The sequence below is a fragment of the Meriones unguiculatus genome, chromosome 19 (genome assembly GCF_030254825.1).
Source record: "Meriones unguiculatus strain TT.TT164.6M chromosome 19, Bangor_MerUng_6.1, whole genome shotgun sequence".
Taxonomy (NCBI): Eukaryota; Metazoa; Chordata; class Mammalia; order Rodentia; family Muridae; genus Meriones; species Meriones unguiculatus.
The window spans coordinates 65,567,955-65,591,261 of record NC_083366.1 but is presented as its reverse complement, the minus strand read 5'-3'; the positions used below and the strand labels follow the sequence as shown (position 1 = coordinate 65,591,261).

Genomic DNA, 23,307 nt, shown 5'->3' with positions numbered 1-23,307 from the left:
CTCCTTAGTGCCTTCTTTTCTGTCCTCTGTCTCACAGCCTCATCTCCTAAGTCCTTCCCTTCTCCTGGCTCCTCTCTGTCCTGTCTGGGCCCTGGTTCATCTCCCAGAAGCCCTTGGCCGGCCTTGGCCTCAGGGCCCAACAGCCGTAAGCCGGTTACCTTGCTGCCACCCTTCCTGAGTGACCAGGCACAGCAGGTGCAGGCGCTGGGGACCTTCTACCTCTTCTGCCAGGCCACAGGTGAGTTGAGGGCCGGAGTGTCCATGGCTGTCCCCGTATTCTGCCCTTACTGCTCACTGCTTTCCCAGCTGTGCCTGAGGTTCAGCTGTCTGCTTTCAGCCCTGTTGATCCTGAGATAAACTGTGAACAGTGTGAGACTGTTGCTAGGGCAACAGCAGGGGTCATCCAGCTTATTGCTGTAAAGGTACAGGTGTGAGATTGCCTGTGCTTGCAGGTTCTCTGCTGTAGAAGCAGCCATCAGGGTAGCGTGGGCACCACTGTATGTCAGAAAACTGGACCTACAGGACCGCAGAGAGCCAGGATGAGGTCAGGATTGCTAACCTGGGTTATGGAGAGAATTTAAAGCCAGCCTGGGCAACTTAGCAAGGCCCTGTTTGGGAATTTTAAAGTAGGAACAGGGATATACCTCAATGGTAGAATGCGTGACTAGAATGTACCAGGTCCCGGACATAAAAAATTAAAATAATAAGTAAGAGCATAAAATTCACAAGGTGGAGGGTTTCTTCTACGCTGAACATTAGGAACATACTCTTGCAAAATGAGTTTACCAAAACCATTCTTCAGCTCGGGAACTCCCTGAGCTCTGTCTCTACCTGTGGGCTTTGGCCTTCATACAGAGGCCAGGCATGGAGCTGACTGCAGGAAAACCAAACCCAGCTTATCTTAAAAATTGCTTTTTAATTATCAAAGCTGTGGAAGGACTTGAAAGTGCCACTTACCTTGTTTAATTAGCTCTAGGATCCTGGAGCCTGTGTTGTCTGCTGTGAATACAACATGTGGTTGGCAGCTGGTGACCCCGTCCACAGAGGGTGGGCAAAGTTGCTGTGGGCCTGACTCTGTGACAGGTCATCAGCGGATTTGTGATGCTGATTGCCCTTCTGAGTAGGGGTCTTACTCTGGATGCCCAGGATGCCCCTGGGCTCTTGGGCTCCGGTAACACCCCTGCCTAAGCCTCCCGAGTTGCTGTGTCTCTCGGTGTGTGTCACTGGGCCCAGTGGTCTTGGGCTTGGTGCTGCGGGTCAAGCCTTCATGTAGACACCTGCATGTTCTTCAGTTAGGTATTTTAAGATTTATCATTTATTTGTGTGTATGTGTGCATATGTGTGAGTGCATGGGGGGCCTGAAGCTGGAGTCACGCACGCTTGTGTATCACCTGATGTAGATGCTGGGGACTAAACCTGGGTCCTGTGCAAGAGAAGCAAGTGGTCTTAACTGCTGAGCCATCTCTCCAGCCCTCTTTTCAAGTATTTTAGACTCAGGCAGCTGATGGAAAATCCCTTGTCTTCAAGGGGTTTGTGTTCTGTGAAACTGTTACCTCATTCTTGCCAGGCCTCTGAGGCTGGGCCTACATGACCCACATGTAGCCCTGCCACAATGCAGCCACCTCAGCACTCCTGAGAGGTGCCGAGAGAGGCTGGAGATGTGCTCTTCATGCTTTTCTGGTCAGCCTTCTCACAGCCAGACTCAAGAGAACGTTGGAGGTCAGGGACTGAGGAACCACAGCTGGGGACCCAGTGGGGACCAGAAGTGTGTAGAGAGGAAGTGGGAGCCGAAGTATGTGGAGTGGGAGGAGGGGGTGCCTTTCCCAGCCCCTCAGAATGGATTGAGCATAGACTGGGGAGATGGCTCGGTGATGAAAGTGCTTGTCGAAAAAGCCTAAGAACTGGGGTTCTCACCCCAGAACCCACCTAAGTGCTGGGCAACCTCTGGGTTTGATTGACAGGCTCTGTCTATGAATAAAGCAGAAGAGTGATTAAGAGTGATCCTGATAGCCTCAGGCCTACATGTGCACTCATACAGCGTTCTCTCTTTCTCTACTCTCTCTCACACACAGAGTGTGTGGGTCTTGAATAGATGTGGGGCCACACCTCCTCCCTTACCCTCTTTGTCCTGACAGTATTCTCTTCTATAAACATTTGACCACATCTGGGGCCTTCTTTTCGGTCCTGTCCCCCACTGAGGCCGGGCAGCTTAGGGAAAGGCACTGCAGGCTTTGGTTGTGGGCATGGCTGGTTACCGCCAGGCAGGCTTTAGTGGTGTGAGCATGCAGGGGCCTCTGCTGTCCCTCAGCAGGTGGCAGGGTTGGGTCTGGGTCTGAAGACTGTCTGAAGCAGAGGCCCATGGCTTTGAACTGAATACCCTGCAGCTTTTCTACAAGAAGCAGTGTGTCTTCACACTCTGTCTCCGGTGTCTGCTGAAGAGGCGAAGGCAGCTGTCCCAGATGAGATGCCAGACGCCTCTCCTAGCCCAACCACAGCCCCATCCTGCGTGCCCAGGGCAGGGCAGGGCAGGGCAAGTTGGGTGCCTTGACTTGGGTTTCTCTCCTTCCTAAAACAGCTGTTCGAATGATGGTTGCTGTAAGTGGCTTGGGGCTGGCTGATTAAAGGCCTAGCAAGCTGTTTTTAGAAGATGAGATTTAAGGAGAGGGTGGACAGGGACTCTTCAGCCCCTGGCTTGTATTCTGTACCCACTCTTGACTCTGCCTGTGACTCCGAGCTACCCTGGGGAGCCTCTCCCCTCCAAAGGGTTGGTCAGAGGTCAGAAAGCTAGGCTTGTACTCAGGCTTGGCTGTAGGCCCTGCGCCCACCCAGGGTATCATCTGGGTTGGATGAGTGTTTCCTAGGGAATGAGGTGATGGGGACACACCCTTCAGCAGCACCCAAGTAACAGGACCAGAGCAGGTGGCATCAGGCCACACCAGAGCTGCCCTAGGCATGGCTGCTGAGGAGGGCATGGCCTCAAGTCTTCGTGTCTGAGTCTGAGGTCCCTATGCACGCCCAGCCGGTGCCTGAGGGACTGCAGTCACTGCACTGCCCCACGATACACTCTAGTTCCTTCCCATGCCACACCACACCACACAACTTCATACACACCACATACGCCATGCCACACTACACACCCCCATACACATCACATACACCATGCCACACCACACCACACACCCTCACACACACCACATTCACCACGCCACACCACACCACACCACATACACCATGCCGCACCACACACCCCCATACACATCACATACACCACGCCACACCACACACCCCCATACACATCACATACACCACGCCACGCCACACCACACACCCTCACACACACCACATTCACCACGCCACACCACAGCCCCCACACACACCACATACACCATGCCACACCACAGCCCCCACACACACCACATACACCATGCCACACCACACCACACCACACCACATACACCATGCCGCACCACACACCCCCATACACACCACATACACCACGCCACACCACACACCCCCATACACACCACATACACCACACCACACTACAGCCCCCACACACACCACATACACCACGACACACCACATACACCACGACACACCACATACACCACGACACACCACATACACCATGCCACACCACACCACACACCCTCACACACACCACATTCACCACGCCACACTACAGCCCCCACACACACCACATACACCACACCACACCATACACCCCCATACACATCACATACACCACGCCACGCCACACCACACACCCCCATACACACCACATACACCATGCCGCACCACACACCCTCACACACACCACATTCACCACGCCACACTACAGCCCCCACACACACCACATACACCACACCACACCACATACACCATGCCACACTACAGCCCCCATACACACCACATACACCATGCCACACCACACCACACCACACCCCCATACACACCACATACACCACGCCACACCACACCACACCACACCCCCATACGCACCACATACACCACGCCACGCCACACCACACACCACATACACACCACATACACCACGCCACACCACACCACACCCCCCCTACACACCACATACACCATGCCGCACCACACCACACACCCCCATACACATCACATACACCACGCCACACCACACCACACACCACATACACCATGCCACACCACACCACACACCCTCACACACACCACATACACCACACCACACCACACCCCCATACACACCACATACACCACACCACACCACACCCCCATACACACCACATACACCACGCCACACCACACCCCCATACACACCACATACACCACGCCACACCACACCCCCATACACACCACATACACCACGCCACACCACACCACACCCCCATACGCACCACATACACCACGCCACGCCACACCACACACCACATACACACCACATACACCACGCCACACCACACCACACCCCCCCTACACACCACATACACCATGCTGCACCACACCACACACCCCCATACACACCACATACACCATGCCGCACCACACCACACCCCCATACACACCACATACACCATGCCGCACCACACACCCCCATACACATCACATACACCATGCCACACCACACCACACCCCACACCCCCATACACACCACACACCATACACCACACCACACACACCACGTATCCCACATACCACACATAACCCCCAGCAGTACTCCCCACTGCACACACACACCACATGCATCACACACCATACACCACACCTCGTCACCCCACATATACTCCCACCACAGACGTTCACATGCACATCACGTGTACCACATCCACACCCCACACCACGTAGCATGCCACATACATCACATGAACACCATATGTGTCACAGCACACTTAACACAAGGCCCTACTGTGGAGACCACGATGTCCTCCAGTTCACAGAAATGCCCCTGCCTTTGCCTCCTGAGTGCTGAGATTAAAGGCATGCCCAGCACCCCCAACTCTTTAGGACCCCAGTCAAGATAAAATCCTCACAGGCACTCCTAGGTATCTCCTAGGTGACTTTAGATCCTGTCAAACTGACAGTATTTGCCATCACATGAAGGGATTTGCAGCAGGTAGCCCAGGAGACACGGCTGTCAGCTTCAGTAACACCCTAGCTGGGAGCCTGTATGTGGATGTGCCTGGGCATCCCATGATGCACAGGTTCAGTTCTGGGTCTAGCACCCAGTGCCATATGGCACAGCACTGATGGAGTGCTACTGCCCGCTGCTGCTAATGCTTTCTCCCTCTCTTTAATTCCTGCACTCTGAAGGAATTGGATAAAGAACGGACAAAGAGTAAGTACCTTTTCGGTGTCTTTCATGTCTGACAGTTCAGCCACATTAACGTTTATAGGTGCTTAACTCTGTGCTCATGGTGTGGGGCGTGGCCAGTATGTCCTAGTTGTGTCTGCCTCCTCATACCTGATCGTTGAGGAGCTTTGCAGTTGAAGGTTCCTGTTCATGGGTTAGCCCCAACTCAGGTTACCTGGATTCTCTGCCTAAGGGTTTGGTGATGAGAGTTCTTCAGGGTCTCCCATGTCAGACAGAGCTGGTGGGTGTGGGGAGGCTGGGCTTCAATCACCGAAACACTGGAGTTACTGCCTCCTGTTCCTTTCCTGGTCGTACCTCGGGAATGAGTCCTTTAAGTTGGATTCTAGGGTGATGCCCATGCGCAGAGGAACATCTAAACAGTTCCATGACAAGCACTCAGAAGGAAAGGCTGGGCCTCAGAGCTGCACTCCCAGGATCCTGCCTGCTGTGGATCTGATTCCACAAAGCTGCACCTGTTCTGGACATGTGCAGGCTCTGCCATGCCACTGTTCCCTAAACAAACTGTTTCACAGCTCTTTAACCAGTGTCTGCATAGTATCAGGTGTTATAAGAAATCTAGAAATGACTCAGAGCCTTCAGGAGGAGGCATGTATAGGTTTCTGCGAACATGTCTCTGGCTGTCCTCAAGGCTCTGAAGCTGGTACCCTGCAGATACTACAGGATGACTCCATTTGCGCAATCCAGGTGGTGGACATCTACATATATGCAGATGTGTGGAAGTCCATGGGGCTTTCTGTGGCTAGAACTGAAAACGCCTAAATGGAAAACAAATTATAGAATTGTTTAAGTCCACAGGGCTTGTCCACTAATCTGCAGCCAGGTGGGTAGCCACAAGTGCTGCTGGAACACCTTTGGAATATCCCTCAGAGATTGGCACATTCCTGGTTTATGTATGTTTGTTTGCTTGCTTTTTATTTTTTTAAATTTACTTTGAGAGAGAGCCTCAGCGTGTGGCCTTGCCTAACCTGGAACTATGGGACTTGCTATAGCTCGGGTTGGCCTTGATCTTTTGGTTAGCCCTCTATCTCTGCCTCCTGAGTACTGGGATTACAGCTAACCCTGCTTCAAACAGCCCGATTCTGTCTCAGATAGTGGCTTTTTAAATTATAAAAGTACCATTTATGGGCTGGAAAGATAGCTTAGTGATTAAGAGCATTGTCTGCTCTTCTAGAGGTCCTGAGTTCAATTCCCAGCAACCACATGGTGGCTCCCAACCATCTGTAATGAGATCTGATGCCCTCCTCTGGCATGCAGGTGTACAGGTTGATAGAGCACTCATAATACATAAAATAAATCTTTGGAAAAAAACAATTAAAAAGTACCATTTATATTTATTTATAAGGTCTTAGAAATATATTTTAAAATTTTCAAGGGACTGGTGAGATGGACGAGCGACTAAGCGTCCTTGTTCTCGGAAAGGTCACAGGTTTGATTCCAAGCACCCACATGGTGGTTCACACTACCTACAGCTCCAGTGCTAGTGGATCCAGTGCCCTCCTCTGGCCTCCTCTGGCACAGATGCATGCAAGTGAAACACCCATACACATAAAACAAATGTAAAAAGTCAACCCCATTCCTGTGCTCATGGGGAGGTATTTCAGTGGGCAAAGCATTTGTTGTGCAAGTGCACGGCCCAGAGTTTTGGTCCCCAGCATGCACGTAATGCCCAGGTCCAATAGGCCACCTATAATCCCAGCGATCCAGAGGTGGGAAAGGAGATCCCTGGAGCAAGCTGGCTAGCTAGACGACCTGATTCGGTGAGCTCAGGGTTTAGTTGAGAGACATTGCTTCAGTAGATACAGTGATGAGCAACAGAGGAAGACACTTGACACCACCCTCCAAACCACATGCACGAGCACGCACATGAATATACCCCCAACACACACACACACACACATACACACACCATTCTGTTAACCCTCTGGAACCCCAATAAACACCATGTGCAGTACGTGTTTTTCATTTCAATTTTTTAAGACTCAATTTCCCTGAGTTTCCTCATGACTGTCAGCATAGTGGTGTCCCACCCCAGGACATTTCCTGATTGGTACTGACAGAAACAGCCTGTGGCCCTTCAGGTGTGCTGCTATCTCGGATTCATCAATGGAGTGTTTGTACTTGATCCAGCTTGGGAGGAAAGCCTCTGACATCAGCACAGGGGTAACTGATGTAGGGGCCAGATAAAGGTGCCTAGATACCAAGGTTGATGAATCGGGGAGAATCCATGCCCAAAGCAATAAACTAGAAATGTCTTCAAAAGTTCAGTCTGTGAGGCTGAGCCTGTGTTGGTAGAATGGTCGGGAAGCCCTAGGTTAGAGTCTCAGTCCATCAACTTGTTCACAGGTGCATGCCGACAATCCCAGTACTTGGGAGGTGAAGGCAGGAGGATCACAAGCTCAAGGTCATCCTTAGCTATGTATAAAGTTCAAGGCTAGTTTGGGCTACAATGAGATCCCATCTTAAAAAGAAAAAAAACAATGTATGTCCTGTGCCAGAGAAGCACCAACTCCTTGGCTAGCACCATTCCTTCCCCAGGGCAGGGTGGGAATTCTCCCACCCTCAGCCAGTCACACACCCTTGGCCTCACAGCTGTGGACAATGCCAGATGTTTCTTAAGCGTCCTCAGGCTCTGCCTTGTTTTGTTTCCTGGTCAGTGTTCTGAGCCCCAGCTGGGGATGCCATTTCCTTTCTTCCCTGCATGTCTTCCACCAAGCCAGCCTTCTGTTCTTGGCTGGCTAGCCAAGACTCATCCTCATGAGGTGTTCTGGCCAAGCAAGGGCTGCCCTTGGGGATGTGCTATTATCACATATGTCCAGGGGACCCCAGCCTGTCTGGAGTCGGGAGGCTGAAGGGAGTGTAGGTACTATCAGAAACCAGCTGCCCCACCCTCAGACATACACCTGTAAGGTGTACTTGTTCATGCTGCTTGTGTGCTTAGGCAGACCTGCCCATGGTGTATGTGTCAGATGATGACAAGAAGGTAGCAGTACCTGGCTGGAGGGTTCTGGCCTGCCCAGCTCAGCTTGGTGTAGCACATACCTGGCAACAGTAGCAGACAAAACATAGCTGGTTTAAACCACTGGGCCACTTTCAGCCAAGTCCAGGGTAGAGCCAGGGAGTGAACCATCTGTAAGTATAGCTGCTTTGTTTTGCCTTCTCCTTGGTGGAGGGAGTAGAGCCTGTCCTGGCATGGCCCAAAGCTCTGGGGTTCTGAGGTGAAGTCTGAGACCCAGACTGTACATACCCATAAGTCAGCACCAAGAGGGAGGTGACGTGTTGCCGTCACAACTGATTTTGGCACTGGGACCAGAATGCAGCATCTGTTTACGATTGCCCAGAAATGACAGTCCCCAGACACCTTATAAGGAATTGAGGGTCTGAGGTTAGTCTAGCCTCTGCCTGCTTGGGGATCTTCATTTTAGAATCACAGGTCTCCCTGCCTTGCCCACTTTCCAGGACCCAGTCTGTCAGACAAGTTGGAGCCACCCATAGGTGACCCATTGAATGGGTTACTTCATGTGGTGGAAATAGGTGGCCTTAGTCTTGATTTTCTTTTTCAAGACAGAGTCTCATTATGTAGACCAGGCTGACCTTGAACTCAAATCTGGCTGCCTCTGCCTTCTGGGAGCTAAAGATTAAGGTGTGTGCCACCACACCCTGTGTCAGGGGTCTTCCTCAGGCAAGGAGGTATGATTCCTTAGTAGAAGGAGCCAAGTTCTCCTGCTTCCTGTTACCTAGAAGGGCACTAGGGACTTCGGAGGCCACCAACCTGGCAAGTGAGTACCATTTCAAGCACACAGAGGTGTCAAATCCAGGCCTTCACTTATCTGTGTGGCATTTGGCAGCCTCTGGATTCCAGTCTGGAGGGCCAAGAATGTGCTCCTACCCCTGGCTGAGGCGTTTCTGGCCAGTTCTCTGGATCCAAAGCTCAGAGGTGTACAGTTAGCCTGACCTTTCATTTTGCAGATACAGACGGTCAACCCCCTGGACCTAGTCTAGAATTTTTATGTTTATGGTGAGATGGTCTCACCATATAGCCCTAGATGGCTTGAAACTCATCATGAAAACCTTATGGCCTCAAACTCATGTTGATCCTCCTCTTACAGTGCTATAGCTGCAAGAGTGCTCCACCACACTTGGCTACAGTCTTTGTTTTCAATAATTACCATAAAAAAGCCTAAGAACTCCGGGCATGGTGGAGCATACCTTTAATCCCAACACTCAGGAGAGGAAGAGGCAGGCGGATCTCTATGAGTCTCTTCTACAAAGTGGACCCAGGACAGCCAGGGCTACAAAGAGAAACCCTGAACCGGAGGTTGGGGAGGGGGAAGCCTAAGAACCAAGCATGGTGAGGTGATACACACATGTCATCTTGGCACTTGGAAAGTAGAGCCAGGCACATCAGGAGTTCAAAGTCATGTGGAACCAGGGCTAAAAACACCTGCAGAAAGGGTGCCACACCTCCAAACACCGAGTATTTCACTTAGTAAGGGGTGCACAGTGCAACAAGGAGTAGGAGGTTGAGGCTGTGCACTCTGGGAGGTACAGGCCATGTGAATGTGCTCTGAGTGAAGTCACCTGATTGCAAGAGTCAGGAGCCTACAAAGAAGTCTAAGGGCAGATGTGGCACTTTGTGGCTTAGCTCTTCCAGGAGAGACTGGTACAGAACTGGACGCTGTCCCATGTCACAACTAAGGCATTTGAGACCAAGGTGGCCCTTCATCTGGCCAGCTCCCTTGAGTCTTAGTGGAGATGTTGAGATCTCCCATGTGCCTACAGGTCCAGCAGATGTCCGCTTCATCTGGGAGAAGAACAGGCGTGCCCTGGAGACATGTGTACCTATGCAGACCCACACGCTGCCCGATGGCAGGGCCCATGCCCTCAGCTGGCTTCGGGACACCATCCAAGAAACCACCGAATACAGCTGCTCTGTCCTCTCCTCAGCAGGGAACCAGACCTCCAAGGTTCGAATTACTGTGATGAGACACGGTAAGTGGTCATTTGGCAGCAACACTTCTAGGGCTGGTTGTCACTATTTGGCCTGTCTAAAGACTGAGGAGTTTCAGTTGGAGGACTAACCTATTTGCCTCCTTCTGAGGAAGATGAGTTAGCTTTTCACTGCTTTATGGTGAACTGCTGCACACATGCACAAACACTACAGAATATACCACACACGTGTACATATGCCGTGTGCACGTATGCCTGTACCTTCATGCGCATGCCATGAGGTTACATGAGCAGACCACTCTGGCAGCACACACTACACACTGCCTTCCCCCACTTTCCTATATGGGAAGTTGTGTCTAAGAAGACAGTGAGGCTCTTAAGACGAGACTGTTGACAACGTGCTTGTCACGCAAGACCAGTTTGATCCCCAGAACCCAAGTAAAAAACTTGAGTGTGAGGTTTGTAAAGCTTAATGGGTAAAAGTGCTTGCCAGATGCCTTACTTTGATCCCTTGGACCCATGTTGTAGAAACAGAACTGACTCCACGTTGTTCTCAGATTCCCACACACAGGTCAATACAATTTTGTGTGCTCCCAATAGAAGAATGTAATAGTAAAAACAAAACACACACACAAAACTCTGGGTGTGATGGTATGCAATTGTGATCCCATTGCTGGGGAGGCAGAGGCAGGCAGATCCCAAACAGCCTAGCCAAGCCAGCAGGCTCCAAGACACAGGGAGACCTTGTCTCACCAAACACGGTAGCTGGCTCCTGAGAAATGACATCTAGCTTCACTATGCCCAGGGGTCCACCTACCCACCCACCCTCACTTCAGCATTAAACACAGTGGCTTGTAACTAACCTACAATCTTAGCTGTCCTCAGAAGAGCCAAGGGGTCACTTTGGGGTCTTTTTGAGAGACAATCCCTCACTCTGCAGCCTAAACTGGCTTTCTTGTGATCCTCCTACCTCAGCTTCCTGAGTGCTGGGACCACAGGTATGCAACACAGCTTGGGGCTAAGAAGCCAGTGGTCAGAACAGCAGGGCTGAGGAGCTCAGAAGTCCCCTGCATGTGATGGCACAGATGGTGCTGAGGGAACAGGCTGGACCAGCTCTTCTCAGCCTGAGCTGCGATCCTGGCCTTCCCCCAGCTCTTACAGAATGCAAGTTCTGTCTTCCCAGAGATGGGACTCAGTATCAAAACTGAGCAGTAGCTGAGACTTAGAATAAGTAACAGGGAACAGCAGGGCTTAGCTGGGCTGGAGATCTAGAAATTTAACTGGGCAAAGAGGACAGGGCTTTCCACTTCTGTGTTGAATGTCTACTGAACCTTCTTGCTATGTACCCAACCCAGAGAACTTTGGTTATGTGCTAGGACTGAGGGAGGGTTATCCCTGGTGGGGCAGTCTTCTCAGCCACATACACCTTAACATGCCACTTCCTCCAACCCCTAGAGGATTTAGCACTGTACCACAGGCCTTGCTGTGAGGTGGTCCTGGGACAGCAGCTGTGTCCCACAGCTTTCCACTTTCCAGGTCCCCTACAGCTTCCTCTATTACTTTGTTTTACACACATATAATAGAAAGTTCCTTTGCTGTCCATTAGTGGGTACTGTCTACGTCTGAGCAATGGCCATCAGGATGAACCAGAACTATCAGAAGAAGGGACCCGTGGCCTTCAAATTCTCACCAGGAGTTAGGGCAGCACTAGCAAGCACCTACAGAGTCACCTAGTGCACATGAGCACGGAGGAGCAAAGATACAGTCATGCTCACACAGTAGAGAATTAATCTGTCCCACCCAAAGTGGTTCTAGTCCAGCAAAGCTGCAGCAAGGTGAAGTGATTGTTAGCTTCGGTGTGTGTGTGTGTGCGCGTGCGTGTGCAATGCTCACCTGTGCTGTTAGAATCAGTCTGCAGGGCCCCAGGGGTTGCTGGGAAGAACCACCTTCCCCACTTTGGCCAGCAGGTCTAAGCTTCAAGTTAGGGCCTCCTATGGCACTCTGAATGACCACCTGGACATTATTAGTTGTTCTTCACATCAGATGGGCTCATGTTCATGGCACTATTTCTGACATTGGCATAAGCAACAGTTCAAGGACATGGTGTACTTCACCCTAGCATGCTGTTGGGTTGTTTTCAGAATCCAAGAGAAAGCACACTTAGGGAGAGGCAAGAGAAACCTCCCAACATACAGCCTTCCTAACTCTCCCAACTTTGTTGAGAGCTAAACTGAATTTTGAGGTTAAGCATCTATTCTTACTGAAGGGATCTACAGGCTCACCTGCAAAGTAGGGGTCTCTGTTACCTGACACAGCTACGGGAACAGGGCCCCTGCCACCCAGGAAATGGCAGTGGAATGGGAGGCCAGGTCCACTAGGGCCCTGGTCCACTAGGGCCCTGGTCCACTGGAGCCCTGGGGAGCAGTTACCAACAGAGCTGTGGCTGGGAGAAAGGTGTGAGTGTGGTGGCACATACTAAGAATCCCAGAACCAAAAACACAGAAGAAAGATCTCAAATTTATTCCAGCCTGAACTACAGAGTTCAAGGCCAACTAGATCAACGAGGCAAAACTGTCTCAAAAATAAACCAGGCAACTAGTAATGAAGTGCAAAATCCACTGATTCCTCAGAGCTCTTCTGGGACTCATCCACCCCACTCTGCCCATGGGGTGGTCCTAATGGGCAGTGGGCACCAATAGCAACCTGAGGTATGCAAAGCTGTAACCTGGACTCTGCCTGTCTTCCAGACGCATTCCAGCAAGAAAAGTGGAGCCAGGAGCTTGCTGCATGGCGTGCTGTGGCTGTGGAGCATGACCAACTGATGCAGGGCTGGAGGAAGGCATGGGTACGTACCTGGCCACCAGGGAGCCTTTTCAGGTGACCCCTATTTTGCCAGTGGGCCCCTCCGACTTCCTCTTGGCCTGTAGAGCACTTCTGCTTCTGTTGCCCTGTGGAGTTCTGGGCTGTCGCTATGGCTAGTAGAATCATGGACACTATAATGATGGTGCAGGAATCCGTAGGTCACACATAGGCCCTAGCTTTCTTCTAGGTCCCAAGGCTGCCCCAGCCCCTAGACAGATTTCCTGGAGCTCACTGCTTTCATGAGAGCAGGAAACTATCTGCTGCTCAGCAACATGGAGAGATAGGGTTGTCACAACCTACAGCCTGTAGGGCAAGGGCATCCTCAGGAAGGGTGACCCACACAGGCTCAAGTCACTGTGCTGCCCTTCGGCCAGGATTTACCTTGCGATGAACTGCTACACACAAGTGGAGAGTTCCGACTTTGGGGAGGCCCAAGTATGTGGGTTAAAGGGTTGCCAGCCCTCTCTCATCAGAGATGATGCATGCTAGCAGATGCCACAGCCCCTTTCTGAAGGCAGGGTACCTGGCTAAGTAGCATGGGCTCACAAAGCACCTGTCTCAACCAGGAGGAACAGAAGCTAGAGTACAATCTGCTGCTGTTACCTCCAGAATCCTTGAAGAAATCACTGAGTACTGTTAACCTTAAGCCTTGGATGGGTGGGTTCCACCCCAGAACAAGCAAGGCCAAGAACACAAACACTACCTTGTTTTTGTTTTTAGGAAAGCTGCAGCAAGGATACCTTCTAGCTGCCTGAGACAGTTCTCGACAGATCCCAAGTGACCTTGTGGACCCCAGCTGCAGACTTACCTGGTGAAGGCACAGCACCTATCTCACCACGCTGTTTTGTCTTGGCTGGCTCCACACAGCCTTTGCCACTGCCTGAGTGTCCCCTCCTAGAGGTTTGGAATCTGTAGCCTGAACCCCAGTCTGCCTGAGACAGAGAGCAGGAAGCTTTTACATTAGCTGCTTACGTAGAACAAGGATCAGTCTGCCCAGCAGAAACAGGCAGCTGAGCTGTTGAGGAGGCTCCACACCCAAGGGGTGATAGAGCAGCATGTGATGGCGGCCACCCCGCATTATTCCCAGGACTTCACTGCACACTCATGCCCCTCCCCCAGCGTCAGCACAACTAATCTCCATTCTGGTCCTGTAGAGCTAAGTCAACTCTGCTGATGTGGCCACATAGTAAATAGGTCATTCATTTTGTTCCAGGGTCCACTCTGGGACAGGGGAGGTGAGATTCCGTGTGAGACTGTTTTGCCTTAAACCTTGAGTGAAGATGAGGAAGTTGCTCTTCACTTATCTCAAAACGAAAGGCTGTTTTCCAAAGCACAGTGGTTTCCACCCACATTTACCCTGTCAGCGCTCCGCTTCCAAGGTAGAAAAGCCAAACAGGTCAATTATGCAAACCTTCTGGTGCCGTATTAAACTGTTTTGCCAGTGCTGAGTAAGCAAGCGTGTCTTGTAGGTGCTTCCAAGTCTTTATATTACAATCTCTGAAGCTTGTGGGTGTGTGACCTGGGGAGGTGTGGCCCACAACTTGCTTGGCCTTTAATCTTGGCAGACATGTCTCATCTTGTGAACCATAAAACCTAAAACTCTGTTCAAAACAAAGCTACACTTCTCTATGATCCCTGGAGACACTGCCTTGCTCAGTTCAATGTCCCTTCTTTCTGGGACAAATGAGTCAGGTGACCTTCCAGATGTGGGGTTCACTGGTCCCTCCTGGGCCCAGTATGAAAAGGATCCTGAGGCCAGTTCTGGTGAGACCCCTGGTGGTCATATGCACCTACTCACCCACCTTCCCAGTGCACACTAACTATGCTTACTGCACCATCATACCTTTGCAACAGAATTCAAAAACAAACAAACAAAACTCAACTTTCACTGGTTATATTTAAGGTGTGGTTTCAACAAACTGCCCAGTCCCTTACCTTATCAATGCTTCCTGTATCTTCCCTGAAGTCTGGATCTGTCAGGACCTGCCAGCAACCATCCACTTGAGGTTGTAGTGGATTGTCTGCCAGCAAGTATGCTTATTAAGATTCGCTGTTTAGAGGGCTGTAGAGAAGATGGCTCTGTGGTTAAGAGCACTGTCTGTGTTTCCAGAGATCTTGAGTTCAATTCCTGGAACCACATGGTGGCTCACTCCCATCTGTAATGTGATCTGATGTCCTCTTGTGGCCCGCAGGTATATATGCAGATAGAGCACTCATACATAAATTTTTAAAAATTAAAATTTATTTTATGTGCATTAATGTGAAGGTGTCAGATCACTTAGAATAGGGGTTACAGACAGTTGTGAGCTGACATGTGGGTGCTAGGAATTGAACCCAGGTCCTTTGGAAGAGCAGACAGTGCTCTTAACTACTGAACCATCTCTCCAGCCCCATATAAAATAAACATCTTAAAACAAACAAACAAGATTCCCTATCCAGCTGCACAAGAGCAGCCACCTGCACTCGTGTTCAGTCTGGTGCTCACTCCTGTGACCCTACTGCCCTGGGTACCCTTGGCACAGTAAGGGGGAGGCGAGCTGACTTCATGTGAAGCTCTCAACAGGACTTCTGAAGTCCTCAATAGAAGTCTCAACAGAGGACTCGTCAACAAAGTGGCAGCACAACCAACCAGGGCACCAGGAGGGGACCCAGTGAGGTCAAATGTGAAGGACTTCTGGAAGCAGAACAAGAAGTCAGAAACCCACCAAGGGCTCCTACATGGCCCTAGCTTAGCAAACATATGCCACAGACAAGGCAACCTCAGGGCAGAAGGCTGTCAGATCAGGAGACTTTTCAGATCATTTTTTTGCCTTATCAAATGTCAGCATTCTAGCTGCTGGATATAGCTGACAGAGCACTTAAAACTCTGATATTAGTACAAACTAATATCAGAGCTTTTTTTTTTCTCTCTCAAACAATCTATTTCCAAACTTACTACAACCAGCTTTCAGTCTACTGACATAAGCGAGCTGCTGAGCTATTCCACCAATCCACTTCCCACGATGAAACAGTCAGCACCAGTGTCAGCAAGGGGCAAGAAGTAGCCACAAACTACAGTCGGCAGGCCACTGGTGTTACAGGCACCCATTTCTGACTCAGTCTTGTACTTTCACTTCACCTCCACAGGCCACACACTCCTCAGAGGCATTGTTGACTGCAACTGAATACTGCCACAGGGTTCCCAGATCAAGCACACATTTGGTTGGCAAGCAGGCAGTAAAAATCTTTCCTGACATGGGGCAAACTCAGACAGGTCTGAGTTTGGCAGTCCCTGGTTCTGGAGCTGGCCATGGTAACTGAGCCCGCCAGACCACAGCAGTGTGAAAGAGGAACAACTCAGTAAGGAACTCCAGTGGTAACAACCAGTAAGACTGATACCACTCACCTAAGATCACCAGAGTCTCAGATGAAATTAAATAATCACTCTTTATTCAAAATAAATAAGCCCTCTTACTTGCAGGAAAAATATGCAAGTAAGCTCTGTCCTATAAGACAGAAACCACATTCATCGTATGCTCATTAAAAAGATTTGTAGACCTCAAACTCAATCTACAAATTTGATATATACTGCTTCTTTGGAAAATAAAAACTAAACACGTTAATTTATGTCAAAAAGTCATGTTAGAAACTAATTTTCTTCTGAGGCTCATTTTAGCAAATTCTTGGCAGCACAAAGTGGCTGGGCTCCATCCCTAAGGAAGGGCCCTTCACGCCTGGAGCACAGCTCCTGTTCCACCATCCCCAAACTTGGTTGAGTAGCACTGTAATAGTGTTTCCTAGGCAGCCACGGTACCCGGGACACGTTCTCCAGAATTTCCCAGATTCCGTGAATCACCAGGCGCTTAGAAAAGGCCCCACAGGTGTTCTGAGTGTCCATCTGATGGACTCAGGGTTACACCAGCTGCTTCCTTTGCCCTTAGGCCAGTGCATTTCCAACTCAACAGTCACATAAACTACATCAGGTCAGTAAAGAAGTGAGAAGGAAGTCTTTTTCCTGCCTCCCCATCTTACCCAATACAGACACACAGGCAAGAACTCTTGTTATAAATTCAAGTTCATCATCTGAGAAGTTGACACCTCCAGTGAGTCTTCCAGCTCCAGGGTCCGCTGACTGTACGCTTCCAGGTGCTTCCTCCAAATCTCAACTGAAATGGGAAAACAGCCCAAATGACAGACCCTGACAGGTCACAACACTCTTTAAGAGGCAGGAGTGGGGTGGCAGGAGTTACTGATGCCAGCTATTCACTCTGCTCAGGTATCCCTGGCCATATCTATTCACCCTTCCCCACCTGATAAACTAGCTCTCCCCTTAATGACCAGCATCAGTCACAGCCCCTAGAGCACATTTCAGTGGACAATGGCCCTGAGAATTCAACTCACCCCTGCCCCGGCAAGTTTGTCTTAGATATAGCTGCCCTTCAGCCGCCACTGTTCCCGTGTGGCTCAAAGTCTAATTAAGACCATCAATGATGGATGACCTTGCAGCTTCTGGCGTCAGTTGACTAAGATCTCAGAAATAATGGGCAAGAGTAAAAGACTCAGCACATTGCTGCTGGTGTTAAGGCATCAGTGCCATGCTGTTCTCCTACCCCACAAGGTCCTAATTAACACTGATGACCCAGAGTACTCACTATAGTGTGGCTCTTCTCCAGTGGAGGCTAGGGTGTCTGCTTCAGTGGATTGGACGGGGCCCTGCAAGGGTGGGTCGGGAGGGGTCTGTGGCCCAGGCTCTCCTGACAGCTCCTGCCGCATTGTCTCCAACATGGTCTTGTAGGCCTGACGGGCTGCCATGGTCAGCTCAACCATCTTGTGGAACTGGTCCTTGAGCACAAGAGAGCACATTGTAGACAGACCCTTCACAGCAAGGCAGAGGTAACATGGGCTGTGGGGTCTCTGCCTATGGGTGCTGCCAGCTGCCCATGGTGATTCTCTGTTGGCAATAAACCTACAGTCAAATTCAGGAACTTTATTCGGTGCTCTTATGGAGACAAAGGCTACTGGTTTCCGAGAAGGTTCTCCTTTGGGATGAATTCTCCTTAGGGCCATCATAACAGAGGCTATGGGGGCTAGAGAGATGGCTCACTGGCTACTCTTCCAGAGACCCTGAGTTCAATATCCAACAACCACATGGTGGCTTACAACCATCTATAGTGAGATCTGGTGCCCTCTTCTGGTATGCAGATGTACATGCAGACAGATCATTACACATAACAAACAAACAAGCAAGCAAATAAAATAACAGGGGCTATGGTTGGTGAGTTTGTTACATCATAGGGCATGACCCCAGCTTTTCCCCATGGACAAGGAGCTAAGAGGCTGGGGCCCAGCTCACCTGTGCCCCATCATAGCTGAAGATCCCCACAATGCTGACAGGAACGGCCTTGTTCAGACTACGCCCTAGTGCCTTGCGGTTGAGTGCAAACACAAAGGGGATGTTCTGCTCACAGGCGCAATCAATGATGGTGTGCAGTGTGTCATCCAGCCCACCTGGTCAAACAAGCACAGGTCCACATGACACAGGGTTGGTGTGACACAGCCCACCAATATCTGTTCATACCAAATTCCACTGGGAAAGAGTTCAGACACCAGGAAGAATCAATTCTCTAAGGCAGAAACTCCAAGACTTAGCTAGAACCACTCTGTGACAGGCCACTGCAGCACCTCATACTTGGCAGCTCTGTATCATGCCCAAAGTCCTTAAAAGACAGGGGCTAAGCCCCCACTTACAGAATGAGAACCGGAAGCTGAGATGGGCACCTAGTCTACTGTGCAGGCCCAGCTGACTGGCTTGCATGGGCTCCTTGCTCTTTACTACCTTGGGCCTGGTTCTGGTGAGGTACCAGCAAGGCCAACACAGGAGGAGCTGAAGGAGCACCTTGCAAGGTGACATACTTGGTCACTGGGCGCCCAACAGCACCTGAGGATCACTCCCAACAGAGATGAAGTCAAGGTGCGGGGGGCACAAACCTCTATGCTCCAACAAGAGCAGAAGGAATGAAAAAAAAAAAAACAAAAAAAAAAAAAACCTATTTACTTCAGAAACAGAAGATCGAAGGAATAAACTAAGAAAGCCCACGAACAATTTTCATAACACGAACGTGCTAACAAAGCAGAACTCCTGACCCCTGCTCTTTCACATACTTAATAAAAGTGACTAAATGTGAACTGTACATTGACCTTGAACTGTAAAACATTATAGCTTACTACAACCAAGATTTCAGCATTTTTGAAAAGAGTGTGGCTAAGGGACGGGACACACTGCACACACTGCCCTGAGCAGTTCTACCTGGACAGTGTGGACCTGGGCCCTCAGGCTCCCTGTATGCCTGTCCTCACACTGCCACTGTTCCACAGCTTTACCTTAGGAAACTACAGGAGCAGAGACACCAGCTCTCCTTACAGCCTTCTGCCAAGGCAGGGCGAGGCATGTAGGACCGCCATCCTACACCTCTGACAGTGGCATCAGGAAGGGCTGAGAGGTAGAGCTGACAGGCAAACCTGCCGCAGAGGCAGGATGCAGAAAGAGCTTTCCAGGGAGCAGATGACTTGCCCCTACTGGGAAGCAGGGCTGTTAAAAAGCTAAAAACACTTCAGGAGTGGTACCCACTAAACCATTTGCTTGTTGCTGTGGAAGGAAATACTCCAAGGTTTGCCTAAGGGCCAACTGCTGAGGTGTCTGCAGGGCAGGAAGCCCAGGCTTGCCTTTCCCATAAGCAGGCCTTGCGTGACCACTTCAAAGTTTAGTCTGTACAGATGTACACTGTGGACAACAGCCAGAAAACAGTCTGTTCCTTCTCTATCATGACCTGCAGAGGCCACCGGGCACTACCAGACACACAGTCAGCCAAGTAGGTCACTAGAAGCCTGCCATGTTTTGGCTGGTGGTAATGCTGGAGTAGCACTAGGCTAGTACAGACGTGAGCTACTGGGTTACACACGAGGAGGTCTAGCTGCTGCTGCTCCAAGGTCTGGGTGCCTCAGGTCTATTAGGGAGCCTCCAGGTTTGGCATGTACAATGTTAACTGGAGATCATGGTTTAGGACTCGGCACCAGGATCTGGACCTGTTACTTCATAGTGTGACTTTGGCGGAGTTGAAGGTTACACACAGGAGAAAAGAATGGGGCAGGGAGATGGCTCAGGTATTCGAAGATATTCCCCTCACTGGCATTTCTACCTGGACATGCCACGACAGGGTAAAGAGGGTGTGTGAGAGTGACAGCACTTTCTAATGACTCCTCCCACCACTGAATGTAGGACACAACATGGACAGGCAAGTCTTCCCAGAGTCATGAGGGAGGGCAGACGTGTTTACCATCCCTCACACACGGCCCTCTTACAGCCACGCCAACTGTTGGAATATTGTGACAAACCCGCATTTGCAACAAGGGAGCAGGAGTTAACCAGACTGAACAACTCTGCAAACAGGACCAAAGCCCCTGCAAGGTCTCTAGCAACCCCACTGAGCTCTAGCTGCAGCTTGGATAGTAGAGGCTTGCCCTAGCCTGCTGTCAGAGAATGGTCCTTGGTCTGGGTTAGGGTTACAGTTAGCGTTAGGTAGGGCTCAGCTGGCAGCAGACTGGGAAACAACTGCTCTGTTAAAACTGAAAGCAAGCTGCCAAGGTATCCACTGAGCATGTGCACAGCTGACTGTGCAGCAGATTACTGGGCACCGGCACAGGAGCCTTGTGCTGCAGGGTGCTATGGGACTGTCACCTTTGGATTGTGTCTTCTCACAGTTGGGAGAGATGATGATGCACTTCAGCTTCCTGAGCTTCAGGTGTTTCAGGACTTCCCTCAGGCCCAACACAAGCCGGCGTTTGGTCTTGGCCTTGACAGGATCCTTCTGGTACATCCGGTCTTGGAAACGCACCAGTTCCTTAAGCAGACCCGTGACACAAGCATCTACTTCTTTACTAAGCATCTGGCTGCAGTAGCTGAAAGGAACCCGAGGTAAAGGGAATGCAGTCAGCATCAGACAAAAGCCATGGACACACTAAGCACTCACCAGGACCATGCGACTCCCTCCACTACAAGGGAGGAATGCTAGGGGGACCCTGCCCTCCAAGACTTGTGCAGACCCGAGTCACCCTGCTCTGAACATGGGCACCTGATGGGCTGTTCTGAGGAGCCCTGGGAAAGAGGCATGAACAATGCTGAGTGGTGCATCATACCCTGGGGAACTGAACTGAAGCCAGGTATGGTGGGCTACACCTGTAGTCCCAGAATTCAGAGCTGAGGAAGCAGGAGTGTGAGTTTAGGGCCAAAGCTAGCCTGGACCACTCAGTAAGTCTGTCTCCAAAAAAGGTAAATATACAAAAAGGAAGGAAGGAAGAAAAGAGGAAAACACTGGGGGGAAAAAGAAACTGCTGTGGAACTGAAACATGGAAGGCCCAGTTATCATCACAGCCACCTTACCCTATCCTGACTTCAAAAGTGGACTAAGGACACCTATTCAGTCACTATCAGCAGAACAGACCCACAGAACCAGCAGTCACACATAGGCATAGATGCCCACCCCACCCCCCAACTACCCAGCTCATCTCAAGCACAGGACTGAAACACATTGTGTATTCAGCCATGCCAGCCTATGCTGGTGCACATACACAGGCGGGAGAAGTCAGAGCCAGCCCCCACCCGAGCCCTAGCAGCAAGTGCTCACTCACTCCCGGAACCTTCGGCTGTGGATCTTGGGGAAGCTGCCACTGTCAGGGGCAGGCTGGCAGGCCTCTGCGTCCCTCTGGAACTCTGTGCCAGCTGGCTCTTCTGACTCACCCTCAACCACAGGTATAGAAAACACTGATTCTTCTGTCTTCTCTGGACCTTCAGAGAGGGGGAAATCACTGTGCACCTCTGCAGGGCCTTGCAGAGAAGACAGCCTCTTGGTGCCAGTGACACACCAGTAATCTACCAACTTATAGAGCTGGGCAAAGGAGCAACAGTCTTGGAGGAGGCACAAAGCCTGGCAAGGGGAGCTTTCTGGTCTTTCCTAATAAACGGCACCTCCCCTCTCCATGTCTCTTCACTTCCTCATTTTCACTATGGTGAAATACAGAAAAGTTACCATTAAGTGTTAAGTTCAGTGGCAAAATCTACCTTTTACATTTGGAATCTAAAGATTACCATATTAGGAAAACTTAAAGAGCAGGGTTAGTTGCCAAACATAGTGGAGCACACTTTTAATGCCAGCACTCAGGAGACAGAGGCAGTGACCTCTATGTGTTTAGGGCTGACTGGTCTGCATACTGAATTTAAGGCTAGCCAGGGCCACAAAGTGAGACTCAAACAACAAAAACCTTTAGGGTTAGCAGCACACAGGAGGCTGAGGCAGAAGGACTGCCATGGCCAGACACAAGGAAGGCCTAAGCTACAGTCAATTTGAGGCTAGCAACCTCAGCAAAAACCAAAGCAACACAGAAAACCAAAACCAAAACAACTAACACAAACCGTAACAAAACGCCTACGATGTTGGACTAGGTAATGTATAACGTACCAGGTGGAGTCAGTAACAGCTTGGCATCTCCACAGAGCACCAGAATGAAAGCAAGGTAACATCACAAGGGATGGAATTCAAGAGCACACTCCTCACCCTCTGTTGCGGCAAGCACAAAAAGACATTACTCCGGGACAAGGGTGGGAGCGCCTATAAGGCTTATCCGCTCAGCTGTTGATGGCAGAACACCTGTAGATGTGTGGCAGGGCCTCCAACAGCAAGCTTGCTCCAGGAAGTACTTCTGTCTTCCTAGAGACACCAGTAACACTGTCGAGGGCAGACTCACTTCTACCAGCTACCCTGGTGTCCTCCCACACTGGGCACACTTAATCAGCCATACATTATTCAGAACTCAAAACAGTACTGCTCCACATGCCAGGAAGGGAGCAGAGTCAGTGTGGCACACACCACAGCTGCACTGCAAAAGGTAACAGCCCTGCAGCTGGTACCATGCTGGGGCAGGAACCCTGGGGGAGTCCTCTGACTACACATCCTGAAGAAGGTGACTGGGCTGTTCTCTCATGCTGTGAAAAGTCCTTGAGCTATACACATTTGCACTATGAACACTCCCTGAACATACAACTCCACAGAAAGTCTTCTGGAAAGCCATACACATTAATTTTTTTGATACCAGGTCTCACACAC

The 23,307-nt window shown here is 50.5% G+C and overlaps 2 protein-coding genes across 8 annotated transcripts in view; one reads left to right on the top strand and one right to left on the bottom strand.

The window, feature by feature from the left end:
- Nucleotides 1-14,623, top strand: part of Sema4d (semaphorin 4D) — a 95,411-nt gene extending 80,788 nt beyond the window's left edge. For 4 of the 5 annotated variants that reach the window (XM_021654318.2, XM_060372412.1, XM_060372414.1 and 1 more), the window contains 4 exons: nucleotides 38-238; nucleotides 10,142-10,351; nucleotides 13,057-13,154; nucleotides 13,892-14,623. In XM_021654318.2, the coding sequence (XP_021509993.1) occupies nucleotides 38-238; nucleotides 10,142-10,351; nucleotides 13,057-13,154; nucleotides 13,892-13,918 (536 nt within the window). In that variant the 3' untranslated portion in view covers nucleotides 13,919-14,623. Of the gene's footprint in view, nucleotides 1-37; nucleotides 239-5,301; nucleotides 5,327-10,141; nucleotides 10,352-13,056; nucleotides 13,155-13,891 lie in introns of those variants that run through there. The other variant, XM_060372413.1, reaches the window with a different exon arrangement.
- A 1,955-nt stretch (nucleotides 14,624-16,578) lies between these two features.
- Nucleotides 16,579-23,307, bottom strand: part of Secisbp2 (SECIS binding protein 2) — a 28,215-nt gene continuing 21,486 nt past the window's right edge. For all 3 annotated transcript variants that reach the window (XM_021654309.2, XM_021654311.2, XM_021654310.2), the window contains 5 exons: nucleotides 21,836-21,992; nucleotides 20,886-21,106; nucleotides 18,504-18,658; nucleotides 17,803-17,992; nucleotides 16,579-17,316 (listed from right to left, as the gene is read on the bottom strand). In XM_021654309.2, coding sequence (XP_021509984.1) covers nucleotides 17,213-17,316; nucleotides 17,803-17,992; nucleotides 18,504-18,658; nucleotides 20,886-21,106; nucleotides 21,836-21,992 — 827 coding nt within the window. In that variant the 3' untranslated portion in view covers nucleotides 16,579-17,212. The remainder of the gene's footprint in view (nucleotides 17,317-17,802; nucleotides 17,993-18,503; nucleotides 18,659-20,885; nucleotides 21,107-21,835; nucleotides 21,993-23,307) is intronic.